Source organism: Betta splendens, chromosome 2 (assembly GCF_900634795.4).
Source record: "Betta splendens chromosome 2, fBetSpl5.4, whole genome shotgun sequence".
Classification (NCBI taxonomy): domain Eukaryota; kingdom Metazoa; phylum Chordata; class Actinopteri; order Anabantiformes; family Osphronemidae; genus Betta; species Betta splendens.
The window spans coordinates 5,479,701-5,493,290 of record NC_040882.2 but is presented as its reverse complement, the minus strand read 5'-3'; the positions used below and the strand labels follow the sequence as shown (position 1 = coordinate 5,493,290).

The 13,590-nt window shown below is 44.1% G+C and overlaps 2 protein-coding genes across 8 annotated transcripts in view; one reads left to right on the top strand and one right to left on the bottom strand.

The window, feature by feature from the left end:
• The window catches only part of LOC114866447 (NACHT, LRR and PYD domains-containing protein 12-like), a 128,763-nt gene that overhangs the window by 40,384 nt on the left and 74,789 nt on the right, over positions 1-13,590 (bottom strand). The window contains exons 8-9 of one of the 5 annotated variants that reach the window (XM_055506776.1): positions 4,927-5,100; positions 4,126-4,573 (exon numbers count right to left, since the gene is read on the bottom strand). The exons of 2 other annotated variants lie outside the window; for them this stretch is intronic. In XM_055506776.1, coding sequence (XP_055362751.1) covers positions 4,339-4,573; positions 4,927-5,100 — 409 coding nt within the window. In that variant the 3' untranslated portion in view covers positions 4,126-4,338. Of the gene's footprint in view, positions 1-4,125; positions 4,574-4,901; positions 5,101-10,016; positions 10,052-13,590 lie in introns of those variants that run through there. 2 more of the 5 variants (XM_055506777.1, XM_055506782.1) reach the window with 2 other exon arrangements.
• LOC114847412 (gap junction Cx32.2 protein-like) overlaps positions 1-13,590 on the top strand; it is a 69,011-nt gene that overhangs the window by 3,288 nt on the left and 52,133 nt on the right. The gene's annotated exons all lie outside the window — the stretch shown is intronic.

The window sequence follows — 13,590 nt, the reverse complement described above, 5'->3', positions numbered from 1 at the left end:
ATCAACAAACCAAAAACCAGCTGGGAGATCAGTGCACACACCTCGAAGGTGTGATGCAAAGACCTTCAAGTTGCTTCTGCCTTTTAACCCCTTTCTCTGGCTCTGGTGGAATGTCTCTCTGCAGCAATGGAATTGTTTGTGCCACCTCATCTCGCTGTGAGTGAGAATGTTTGCTTTCTCACTTCTGCATCATCATGTCTTGTTATCCAAAGGAAGGAACACCGAGCTTCAAGACAAGATGCATTGGGTTTTACAGCCAAACCAGAGACTGGGTGAAAAAAGACAGATACAGACCATAAACTATCAGTCAGTGAAAAGGAACATCAGATGTTTAAACTTAATGTACGTCAGGGCACAAGAAATTAGTTGTTTTTGTGAGAATGTTCAGTGTTGAACCTAACCAGCACATGACGACTGTGTTGGATAAGAAAAAGCACAAAGGCACAATTTTTACAATTACATTATGCCACATATTTTTCTCAAGAAAATTATATCGGACTGGATACATCTCTTTATACAAGGATATTTTACCTACATTTATATTTTTCTCTCATAAATTAATAAAAAATATGTCTTGCAGTTTATTTGGTGGCTCAGCTGGTAGAGCATTGGAGAGCGGAAAGTCCCAGGTTCAAAGCCCACTGAAGCGTGTCCTTGAGCAAGACACTTTGCTCTCCGGGCGCTGCACTGTGGCTGCTCAAAAAATGCAGAGAATAATTTCCCTAATGTGAGATCAATGAAGTTAAAATATTTTCTCATAAAATTGTAAAATACAAAAACTAATTTCTTCTCAAAATATTCTGACTCTATGTTCCACTTGTATTCCTCCTATTACTTTCCCATCACAGTTGCCCCACTACCTGTTTGTATTCAGTTCAGCCGCCAATGTAAACTTCCAAAGTAGCTAATGACCAGATGATTGGGACAGATGGGAAATTAGGAAATGCGCTGGACATGAGAGAGAGAGACAGAGAGACAACATTTGATAATGTTGATGGTGAAGTAATCTAGATCCAACGTATCATTGTTACATTTCTAGACACAGTTTTATATTATTAGTGCTTATAAAGTGCAGAAACTAAAAATAAAGCTAAGTATAATTACACATTTGGAGAAAAAGTATCAAACATGATATCAGCTTGATGGAGTCTAGATGTATTCCTGACTTTACTTCTATTCATTAGTCACTAAGACATGATGACAGCACTGTTCTATATGAGGCATAAATGTAAAGGAACTTGTACAAAACATTTAAAGCTTTAAATACTGCTTAAATGATGGCCATGCTTTTGTGTCATGCAAAAAATGAAATTGGAAGCTGAAGAAACAGAAACTGCTTGTTGTATATTCATGCTACACAATTTAGTCAACAGCTGCCACTGCTTAGAGTTCCACAGAGAAGAACTTCTGAAAATTTTGAATGCTGTGGAGTTTTACAAACCACACTAAACTGCTACAAACCTTGAATAGGTTGCTAATATTAGATATAGATAGATACTTAGAGATGGCCTGACGTAAAAAAGAGACACTAGAAAAAGTCTGGAACAGGAGCAGTTACTCTGCAGCTTTTTTCATGCCACAAACAAATCTGCAAAGTAACTGTACGAAAAAAAATCTCTGCTCAAGCAGGAAGAACACACTAACAGGACCATAAACCATGTTTTTTGCTATCAGGGTGAGGACACTGCGACAACGTGGGTACACTTAGTGGGTCCCCACCAGTCCGACAGCTTTTTTGAGGGTGAAGATGTGATTTTAGGGCTGTGGTTAGAATCGAGTTTTGGTTCAGATTAGAGCAAAGATTAGACGTCTGCCTTTATTTGTGATGGTTAGGGTTAGGATTAGGGGCTAGGGAAGGCAGGCATTATGTCAATGGGAAGTCCCCACGGTGATGAGAAACACGACTGTGTGTGTGTGTGAGTAACTGTCTCTATGTGTGACAAAGAGAGACACACACACACACACACACACACACACACACACACACACACACACACACACACACACACACACACACACACACACACACACACACACACACACACACACACACACACACACACACACACACACACACACACACACACACACACACACACACACACACACAGTGTGAGTCAATAAACAGACTGATCATTTCAGAAAAAGGTAAAATGTTGTCTGATGTTTAAAGGCTTAGAGCTGGTGTCTGTTTCAAGAGGTGCTAAATAAATACACTCTTGTCTTTGTTCTACACAAAAACATTGATAAAAACACCTCCACCAGGTTCAGGTGAATAGAGAACAGCAACGTGTTATTGATGGAGTTATTGATGTGACACAGTCACAGAATCACACTGAACCATTAAGCGTGTGTTGAATCACTTGACTCACTGCATCTAATAAATGTTGAAACGCTTCCAGAAGAGAAGTGATGTTTGTCTCCAGGTGAGAAGCTGCTTCACTGCTCCCAGCATCACTGGTCTGGAAACACGCTGCTGCCTCCTACTGGTCCAACATAACAGCCACTATAGAGGAGGCATAAGCAGCTACACGACTGGAGCACTGAGGAGAGATGATACGAAGGAGACGAGGAAACAGAACCAGTGGTTGGAAGAGTTCACCCAGAACCAGCTCACATTCTGGCTTCTGACACATTGGTCTGGAAATCAGTTCATTATATGAAACGATGGCTTTTTATCCTTGATCATAAATGAAGGATGTTAAAAAGCAGAAAGATCCAAATTGTATTTAAACACTACACCTGTAGAATGAAGCAAGTTTTATACAAGTGAAAACTCTGAACAATAAAAAGGTTCCTCTTGGTTCCAGGTTTTTAAATTTGGACTAAAACCATATGAACAACAGAAATCTCTTTAATACACAGGACACATTTATAGGTTATAGTTAAAATTCATGATGGAGCCAAATACATTTGGTAAAGAATCCAACTCCCTCCACAGGTGAACACAGCACAGGTGTAGGTGGGTCTGGATCAGTACCCAGTGGGTTCTGAATCAGTACCCAGTGGGTTCTGAATCAGGACCCAGTGGGTCAGTACTACTAGAATCTCTGTAGGGTTTTAGGGCTCCTCTCTAGATATGAGCGCCATCTAGTGGCATCATGGAGTATTTACTACTGACACTGTTTGTTACAGCAAAACACAAAGCAAAAGCAGTTGGACACAATAAAGCAAAACTTTAGCAGCTGTTAAATGTTAACAAGTCTTCACTGACTGTGGTGAACATGGAAGTAGTGAACCTGCAGACTGATCCATGGTCTCTGATAGAGACACAGCCAACGTTCTCTGACCAGGGTTTCCATTAGAGAAGCAGAGCCGTCAGTCTGGTCTCTCTCTGATCTGATTGGTCCAATGGTTCTAAAAACTAAAGCCCATTTGTTGTCCTGTAGCTCTTTGAGCCCAGGATGGTTAGAAAACAACAAAGCTCCAGCTGGTAGTAAGTCCTCAGTCACTGACCTCTAGAGGAGCCTGAAGAAGAAATACAGTCAACACTGTCCTCGATGTCTAACTACTGCACCACACACTTATTTTGTCTTGTTGCTCTGGTTCCTGCTTCAGTCTGTTGTGTAGGACGCTCTGCTCCCGGTAACATGGACCTGTCATAATCTCTCCAGCTGCAAAGAGAACAAAAGAGCAGATCAGTGAGTGTCTACAGAGACTCCCTTCATCATCTGTCACATCCAGGACAAAGAGCAGCAGGACTTCAGTCGTGTTCACAGCAGAAGTGGAGCAGCTGTTAAGCTTCCTTTTAGCTCATTGGCCTGATAGCTTAGTAGGTAGAATGTCGGACTCGGAAGGCAAAGGTTCGATCCCCCGCCTCAGCATCAGGTGTGTCCTTGAGCAAGACACTTCACACTAGAGTGCCCTCATGTAGCAGAATACAAATTTGGGGGAAAGCAAAGGAATTTCCATTCTTTTCCCTTAAGCTCTTGGACTGAAGCATCAAGTCTGCTGACTCTGCACATTTCCCTCCAGTCCACACTGAAACAAACTGCTGAGTCATGGCTTTAGAGGCAACTTCCTGTTGGTCCATCACAGACAGAGTCGCTGTGTGGTGACCAACATCTTCTCTGCTTTGAAACATCAGCTGACACAGAAACATGAGAAGCTTTGGAGCAACTAATGACAGAAGGACACAGACACAGATGTGATGACTGGACTTCAGCAGAGGTTCTGGTACCAGCACCACATGGTTACTACATGGAACCATGGTTCTATCAGCCAGACTGATCTCAGAGCTGTGACACACATGAACCTGATCAGTAGTTAGTGTTGATGCTACGACACTTTGATGAGTGACTGGAGCTTTACAGGAAACACTGGATCTCTGCTATGACACTAACTGAGTTTAGTCCAATACTGCTGAAAGCAGCACAGACTGACTCCAACCTCTACTGACCTCAGAGTCTGCAGTCCACAGTCTGGACTCTGCTCCAGGTCACAGAGAGCCTTCACTGATGAATCCTGCAGGATGTTGTATCTCAGGTCCAGTTGTGTCAGATGTGACGGGTTGGACTTCAGAGCTGAGACCAGAGAATCACAGCTGATCTCTGACAAACTGCAGAATCTCAATCTGAATAAAGAATCAAAGATGAAACGTCATGTTTTTCTCTCAGATTCTTCAACAACATCTTTGTGTCTTTACTCTGATTCATTGGTTTGCTGATTCTCTGTACGTGCTTTATACAAGTGTCTTAATTTAGTCCCAGTCAGTTCTAAGAGTCACAGTCAAACATCAAACATTTAAATCACATTATCTCATTCTCTCTCTTTAAACCAACCTCAACATTTACTGATTTTTACTTCCTTCCTTTCAGTCATTGAACAGTTGAATGTGATCAGTCCTGAATGTGATTTGACCTCATGATGAACCTGCTACAGTTCGCATCACATTAACTTACACAGAACTAAAACATGGAGTCTGACCTCAGAGTCTCCAGTCGACAGTGACGACTCTCCAGAAAACCACACAGATGCTTCACTCCTGAATCCTGCAGCTTGTTGTAGCTCAGGTCCAGTTGTGTCAGATGTGACGGGTTGGACTTCAGAGCTGAGACCAGAGAATCACAGCTGATCTCTGACAACCTGCACCAACTCAATCTGAATAAAGAATCAAAGATGTGGATCAAAGCATTAATAATGAGTCAGATTTGTCCTGATCACTGATGTTTAGTCTAAAATGAGCAGAGTGACTTTGTGCTTGTGTTGTTGTGTCGTCATGATCTCAGCTTCTACACATCATCCACATGTCAGCACAACATTCATACACCTGTTGATGTGAGCACTGATTCACAAGCTGCTGCTGGAACCAGTAGAAAACCAGACGTGTTGGATCAAAGACTTCATCTGGTTCCTTTCATTCATCGTCTTCTCTCTAAATCTGAACTATTCTGTGTCGTCTGATGGAAAATGTTCAGACTAATGTTTGGATCAAACTCCAAACTGACCATTATTGATGAAGTGAATCATCTTTAGAACTGATCCCAGTCAGATGGATGTTCTCTCCTCTGGTTCTACATGGAACCTAGAACCTTCTGTAGCAACATGTCTGCAGCCTCATATTCATGCTCCTGTTTCCTGCTTGTGTCTCTACAAAGTGACATCATTGTCTGACAGGAAGCATCACACACAGGTTGAAGTGTCGCCTGTTGATGGAGACGAATCAGACGCCACTAAAGATCCTTCAAACATGTGGAGACATGATTTACTCAGAGTCTCTGCAGCTGAGTCACATTTAAAGTGTGACAAACATCTGTTCATGAGCTTCATAGACTTTATAGAGTCACAACAAACTATCAATTCATCCCTGCAGATTTCTGACACAGATGAGTCTCTTTTCAAGTGGAGACTTTTGAAGTAATGAGCTAAAAAACTGGTGCTGAGACATGAACCAGGAAAAACACTGACCTCAGAGTCTCCAGTCGACAGTGAGGACTCTCCAGTCCAGCACACAGAACCTTCACTGAGTCCTGCAGGAAGTAGTTGAAGCTCAGGTCCAGATGTGTCAGATGTGACGGGTTGGACTTTAGAGCTGAGGCCACAACTTCACAGTGAGTCTTTGTGAGTCCACATCTAATAAGTCTGTGATGACAGAAAATATAAAGTCTATAAATGTGAAGTATCTGTGACACAAACTGACTTCATGAATGTTGATGCTGAAGCAGCTGTAGCTCCATCACAAAGAGTGAAACTAAGCTAAAGTTTCTCTGTTGGATTTGACTTAAAGCTCCATCGAGCAAAAAGACAGAAGATCCTGATGTTCACTAACTTTACAGCTGCTTTGATCTGATCCTCAACAAAGACGTTTTCTAGGAACCAGTAGTTGATGTTTTCACTCTGTGAACTTTTAGATTCTGTGTGAAGTGTTTCTCTTTAACACTGAGGCTTCAGCTTCATGTTGCTGTAGAATATTAATGATCACATTAACGTTGGACTTACCGAGCCTTTCTGCAGTTCCTCACAGCTGGAATCAGTCTCCGTCGTCCCTCCAGTGATGTTTTGTACTGGTTCAGGTCCAACTCATCCAGAACCTCCTCTGACATCTGCAGCATGTAGGCCAGAGCTGAGCACTGGATCAAGGAGAGTTCCTTCTCTGATCTGTTCTCTGACTTCAGGAACTCTTGGATCTGCTGATGGACTGAGTGGTCGTTTATCTCCATCAGACAGTGGAAGATGTTGATGCTTCTGTCTGGACAGATTTCATCACTGTTCATCTCCTTCAGGTTGTTGATGATTCTCTGGATGGTTTCTGGACTGTTCTCTGTGTGACCCAGCAAACCTCCTAAGATTCTCTGGTTGGACTCCAGACAGAGGCCATGAAGGAAGCGAACAAACAGGTCCAGGTGGCCACTTGGACTGTGAAGGGAGTTAGACATGGTTCTATTCAGGACAACTTCCAGAGCAGCATTGGAGTCTTTTAGGAAGTTCTCCAGTTCCTCCATCTTCCCGTTGGTGTAACAGAGCATCATGTGAACAGCAGCCAGAAACTCCTGAACGCTCAGGTGAACAAAGCTGAACATCTTGTCCTTGGTTTTCCTCCCTCGCTCCTGTTTAAAGATCTCTGTGAACACTCCTGAACACACTGAGGCTCCTCTGACATCGATGCCGCTCTCTTTCAGATCTTCCTCATAGAAGATCAAGTTTCCCTTTAGCAGCTGCTTAAAAGCCAGTTTAGCCAATGACTTGATGTAGTTGCTGCTCTGTTCTGGTCCGTACTTGTCTTTAGTCCGATCCATCTGAAACCCCAGGAACTCTGCGTACATCTCCGTCAGGGTCTTGGGCAGCTCTCCTCCCTCTCTGGTTTCCAGCAGATCCTCCAGAACCGTAGCAGTGATCCAGCAGAAGACTGGGATGTGGCACATGATGTGGAGGCTTCGTGACGTCTTGATGTGGGACATGATTGTGTTGCTCTGCTCCTCATCTGTGAATCTCTTCCTGAAGAACTCCTCCTTCTGTGGGTCAGTGAACCCTCTGACCTCCGTCACCACCTCAACAAAGTCTCCATGAATCTGTTTGGCTGCTGCAGGTCGTGTGGTGATCCAGATGCGAGCAGAGCGTAGTAGTTTTCCTCTGATGAGGTTTGTCAGCAGCTCATCCACTGAGGTGGACTCTGTGACGTCACGCTGACCCTTCTCCTTCTCACTGGTGCTACAGTCCAGTTGGAGGCGACTCTCGTCCAGTCCATCAAACACAAACAGAAGTTTGAAGCTGCTCTGGTCATAGTTGCTGTTTCCTGATGACTGTAGATGTGTAAAGATGTAATTCAGAGCCTCCAGGCTGATGGACTCAGTTTCTGGGATACATTCATGAATGAGCTCTGACAAACTAAACTTCTGTCCCTTCAGTGGATTCAGCCGACGGAAGGTAAAGGGGAAAATCAGATGCACGTCTTGATTGGACCTTTGTTGGGTCCAGTCCAACACAAACTTGTTCACAAGGACTGTTTTTCCAATCCCAGCGATTCCATTGGTCAACACTGTTCTGATGCGTCTGTATTTACCAGGGGGATGTTTGAACAGGTCACTGGGCGTCACTGGCTCCTCTGCTGATCTTTGCTTCTGCTGTGTCGTCTCAACCTGTCGGACCTCATGCTGTGTGTTGATGTGTGAATCCGGCCCAGCTGTGATGTACAGCTCTGTGTAGATGTCATCCAGACGTTGGTCGACTTCTGACCAGCCTGGTTTCACACACAGAAACTGGTCTTGGAGGTTTAATTGAAGCATCTGCTGGTAATATGTGATGAACCGTGGCTCTGGTACTGGAACCATCAGATCTGGGTCCAACAAAACACAAAGAAGACAAAGTGTGAGGTGTCAACAAATGTCTGATTCATTGATTCAAGTCTTTGTGTTAATGAACATAATGAAACAGCCTGAAACACTAGAAATATTGAAAATAAGAACTTTGCTGCGTCTGACTATTAGATTTTGCTCCACATTTAACCAACTTCACCTCCAACACATCAGTAAATGTGTGATTGTGTCTGTGATGTTAAATGTTGAGATAAATCCTCTTACTCTGCAGACAGTCAACCAGCTCCTCCTGCTTCATCCTCCTCAGGAAGCTCATTGTGATCTTCAGAAATGCATCTCTGCTGCTCTTCCTCTGCTCTTCATCCTCACCATCCAACTCCTCCTCATCCTCCCTCTGACTCTCTAAGCATTCTGGGTAATCTGGACTCAGAACCTTCTGTATCTTCTTCAGCTCCTTCTTCACAAACGTGACAATGTTTTCCTCCAGCAGCTGGAACAGAAACTATATGAATGACCTGATCCAACTAAAACCATGGAGCCAAACATCAGATCCATGTTGGACACACTGACATCCACTGGTCTAAAAAGTGCAGCATGGAGATGATTGAACACAACAGATGAACAGTAGTAGTTGTACATGTACAGACCATAAATATGGAGTCCAGCTGTGTTTGGTGCTGCTGGACAGACTGAGCACTGGGAACCTCTGAGCTCTGCTGGTCGACTCTGTGGAGGAACCATGAAGAATGAGTCCACACAGACACACACAAGGTAAAGGTCCATGAAGTGATGTTGGATGTGAGCAGTGAGTCAGAGACTCCCTGTAGTGGTGAAGGTTTACTGTCAGTCAGTGGCTTCAGTCTCAGCTCTGAACAACATATATCTCTGCCTCCCTCACTGAACAAGGCTGAAGTGTTGGAACAAGGAGTCTGCTGGGATCAGACTGGTTGTACTGGGCAGCTCCCAGTGGGAATATGTTGAACTAGGAACATTTAACTACTTCCTACATTAATTCATTGTTGGACGTCGGCTCTGGTGTCGACACTGGGGACAAACAGTCGTCTCCACTGCAACAACATCACAACTAAAGTCTCCAGTAGTAACTTTAGTAGCGTGTCGACCACGGAAGGCAAAAGGTCTGCGGTTCGATCCCCCGCCTCGGCATCAGGTGTGTCCCTGAGCAAGACACTTCGCGCTAACTCCCCGGTGCTGCTCATGTGGCAGTTCACTGCTCCCCCAAGGGGGATAGGTCAAATGCAGAGAATGAATTTCCCCACTGTGGGACTATTAAGGGTTAATTTCTTTCTTCTTCTTCTTTTCTTTAATTTTCTGCTGCAAGTGAAGAAGCTTTAAGACGTTTGACCAAAACCTTCATGTAGAGACGTCAATAAACAGATTTGATCAGAGATGATCATCTGCTTTCTTTGACGTCAGCACTTCATTAGAAGAGGAGCAGCCCCTGAGACCCTCTACAGGATCAGAGCTTTAGCTACTGCTGGATGGAGATTTGATCAATGATCAGAGTGAAGAAAGCTTCTGCTTCACATCAACACTTCAAACACAAATCAACCAGATCAACAAATGGAAACAACACAAATGTTTATCATCAGAGAAGGTTTACATCAGACTAATCAGAATGATTCAAAGTGACAACAACTCACTCTGATACAGGTTGGTCTTTGAAATTAATAAAATGGGCATTTGACTGGTCGCTTTTGAAGGACACACAGCTGGGTCCAGGTCCAGTTTCAGGTCCAGGTCCAGGTCCAGGTTCAGCAGATCCTCGTCTCTGTTGGGACCTGATAGAAAAACACCTACAGTGACTCTCACGTTGAGTCCTAATGGAGCAGTAACAGTAAATCAGTGATGTGTCTGTGACTTGGAGACAGAATCATCACCTCTGAGCTTTGTTCTGGTTCTCATGGTCCCCACACAGACTGGTTTTAGAGGGAGGGGCTCCTTCCTCTCTGTCCTCACATTGGTTCATGCTGCTGGATTCACACTTTCTACCTTCATGTGGAGAAGAAACACACATCATTCATCTGCACATCAACTCAAATCCTCCTTCATCATCATCAGCTGCTCCTCCACTGACTTTCTCTTCTTCTGTGGTTCATATCAGTATCAGCTGGATGCAGTCAGACAGTGGGAGGCAGAGGAAGCTGCACCAGCTGCTCTACTTCTGTCAGGGACCACAACCAGTCTGATCACATTGATATTAACTAACAGTGAATCACAAAGATGTCACTTGACTCACACAGTGACTCTGACTCTAAAGTAACTGCTGAGTTTATTGAACTGTGCAGTACACATTCTGTTTCTGTTTTTACTTCTTAATGCATTAACTTCAATAATCATACATCTTCACTGAGCACTTGGTCTAAAGCTGGAGCTGATTTTATCACTGAATCTGTAACTGAGCTGCCTCATCTATAACAACACCATCAGTTCATGAGCTGGTTAATGTGTAACAAAGAGGTGAACCTTGTGCAGCAATGAAGTTTTATCTGATCTGATACAGAATAGATAGAAACAGAAACTCTGAAACCCTGGTCAGAGTCCAAATACTGTGTCACATACACACATCTATAGATTCATAAAGACAGAAGATGATTAACAGGAAAAAGAAGAAACTTAATGAGACAGAACAATTAAATAAAATATTCTTTCTGATGCCAAAAGTTAAACCTGAATGTTTGAGATTTTAACTAAGATCTACTGTCGGCACAAATGTTTTACTTGCTCCACATAAAAAGTCAGTTAATGGTTGACATGATTTTATTACGGTCAGTGTCATGGAGACCAGGTGCTGCAGGATGTAGTTTACTGCATCATCAGACGACCTGTTTCTCCTGTAGGTGAACTGCAGGGGGTCTGTGATGTCCTTCAGATGCTTCAGTACCAGCCTCTCAAACGTCTTCATGACCACAGACGTCTGGGCGAAAGGTTAAGGTCGTCTGCCAGACGTTTGCTGGCCTCAGGGTGTGGAGATGGTTTCCTGTAGCTGCTGATGTGATGCAGACCTCTCCAGACTGACACAGGGTCGTTAATGGATGAACTGTTCTGCAGCTTCTGACCATAGCGTCTTTTCTGGCCTGTACAGGGACCGGTCACCACTCCTGTAGGCTTCTTCATTGGCCTGGAGCAGTTTTCTTAAGTCAGATGTGAACTATGGTTTGTTGTAGTTGTTAAAGAGCGTACAGTTTTTGTGTGTACACACATGTCCCCACTAAAGCTAATGTATGATGTCACAGTGTCAGTGAGCTCATCAATGTCTGTCATTGCGGCTTCAAAAACCTCCCAGTCAGTGGAGTCAAAGCAGCCGTGCAGCTCCAGTTTGACTCCTCCGTCCACCTTTTCACCGTCCTGACCACAGGTTCACAGGTGTTAGATTTCTACTGTAGGTTGTGATGAGGTGAAGCAGACAGTGGTCAGAGAGGCCCAGTGCTGCACAGACACAGCGTAGGCGTCCTTTAACACAGTGTAGCAGTGGTCAGTGTGTTCACGTCTCTGCTGGGACACTTCACATGCTGCCTGTATCTGGAGCTCCAGGCTCAGGTTTGTTTTGTTAAAGTCACCCATGATGATGAGCAGGGAGTCTGGATGTTTCCTCTCCACGTCCGTTATGTGGTCAGCAGGTTCTGAAGCTGTTGTTACACAGGCCTGAGGTGGATGGAAACCGACCAGAACGAACGAGGCGAAACTCTCATGGTGAATAAAAGAACTAAGGATCTGTTACAGTCCTTGTTTTTGTGTTGAGGAGCAGAAGCTCGTCCATCTTATTTACCAGGGAGCGCACGTTAGACAGGCGCATTGACGGGAGCGGTGTGCGCGCGCCCCGCGGTCTTAATCTGACGAGCGCACGCGCGCTTCCCTCGTCTGCGCCTCCTGAAGATCCGATAGAGCCTGAAGTAAAAACCGTAGGGAAGGTTCCAGGAGATGAATGTTCTAGATTCAGGAGTTCCTCTCTGGAGCAGCTAATCCGTGAAGCCATGAGTGGTTGCACAAAATACAACGAAAACACTACAACCAGCAAAACGGTAAAGGAGCAGAGAGACGAGGCTGCCATCTGCGGCGCCACCTTGTCATAAAACTATATGACTATATAATGTACATGTCAACAACTAAACGTCAATAAGACACAAACAACTGCTACAAACCTTCTACACCAGGAAACACAAACTAAAGATCCTACAGACGAAGGGAAAGAATCAAACAAAGCGAACTTACAGTAGTTTTCCAGAGCAGAAGACGACGACTCTCTTCACACCTGAAACAGGTGAACTGTTACCTGGACCGGAAGCAGGAAACAGGGGCAGATTTTCACAATAAGACACATCATCTTCCATGATTGACTGAAAGCTGGGATTTCGTTGCTGGAGATAAATGTTAGTGATTGTAGTGAGAGAAACTGTCTGATTTGAAGTAATTAAGAGATGGTTTAAACAGTGTTTAAATGTCAACAGTGAACTGAGCATGAAGGAAACAGAACCGCTGTTTGTAAGAACCATCAGGAAGCAGGACACACTGTGAAAACCCAGTTCACAGTGTGAATAACACTACATGTTGCTTTAGTGTGATGTGTGTGGAGACTCAGGTGGAACTGGGTTTGTTTAAAGGCAGCGGGTTGAGTCCAGTGAGGCAGGACTGGACTCTGGATCAGGGCGTCATCAGTGAGAAGCAGACTGATGTTACAGCAGCTCAGTAACAATGAACAGACTGAGACAGGAAGTGAACTCACTGACATCACCTGATAACTGAGCCAGGAGGTGGAGGAGCAGAGCAAAGGCTCGTTCACAGGTTCTGAGCAGATTGGATCCCCAGTGATCGGACTGAATGTTTCAGTGACAGTATAAACATCACACAGATACAGTGTTTCTATTTTGATTTTAAGCCATTCATTGTAAAATAATTTATTCCTATGGTGATTTACATAAACAGGGGTATCGCCACCAAACAGAGCAAAACAATCAACAGAGACTTATTGTAAAACCATTTGTTCTGTCTCCAACCTCACAGCGTGTGAGCACTTTCAAGACAGCAGATTGATGGCGGAGTTTTATCTCCGTCTCCTGCTGTCTTCTGCTCTAATCTGTTTTCTAGATGAGAGGCAGTTCATCTTTAATGAGCCTGAAGCCTCCAGCTATGACAAGCTGTAGTCCAGAGGTGGCTGATGGGAGTGGTAGTCCAGAGGTACTGGGGTTGAGAGAATGGGTTCTGGAAGCTGGGTTAAGGAATCTGGACGAATCTGGATCTAAGTTACAGCTACAGTAAGGAACATGTGGATGTTTTGTTTTCAGTAACATTCAGGTTGACAGTTGTCTCTGGATCTGTTTGA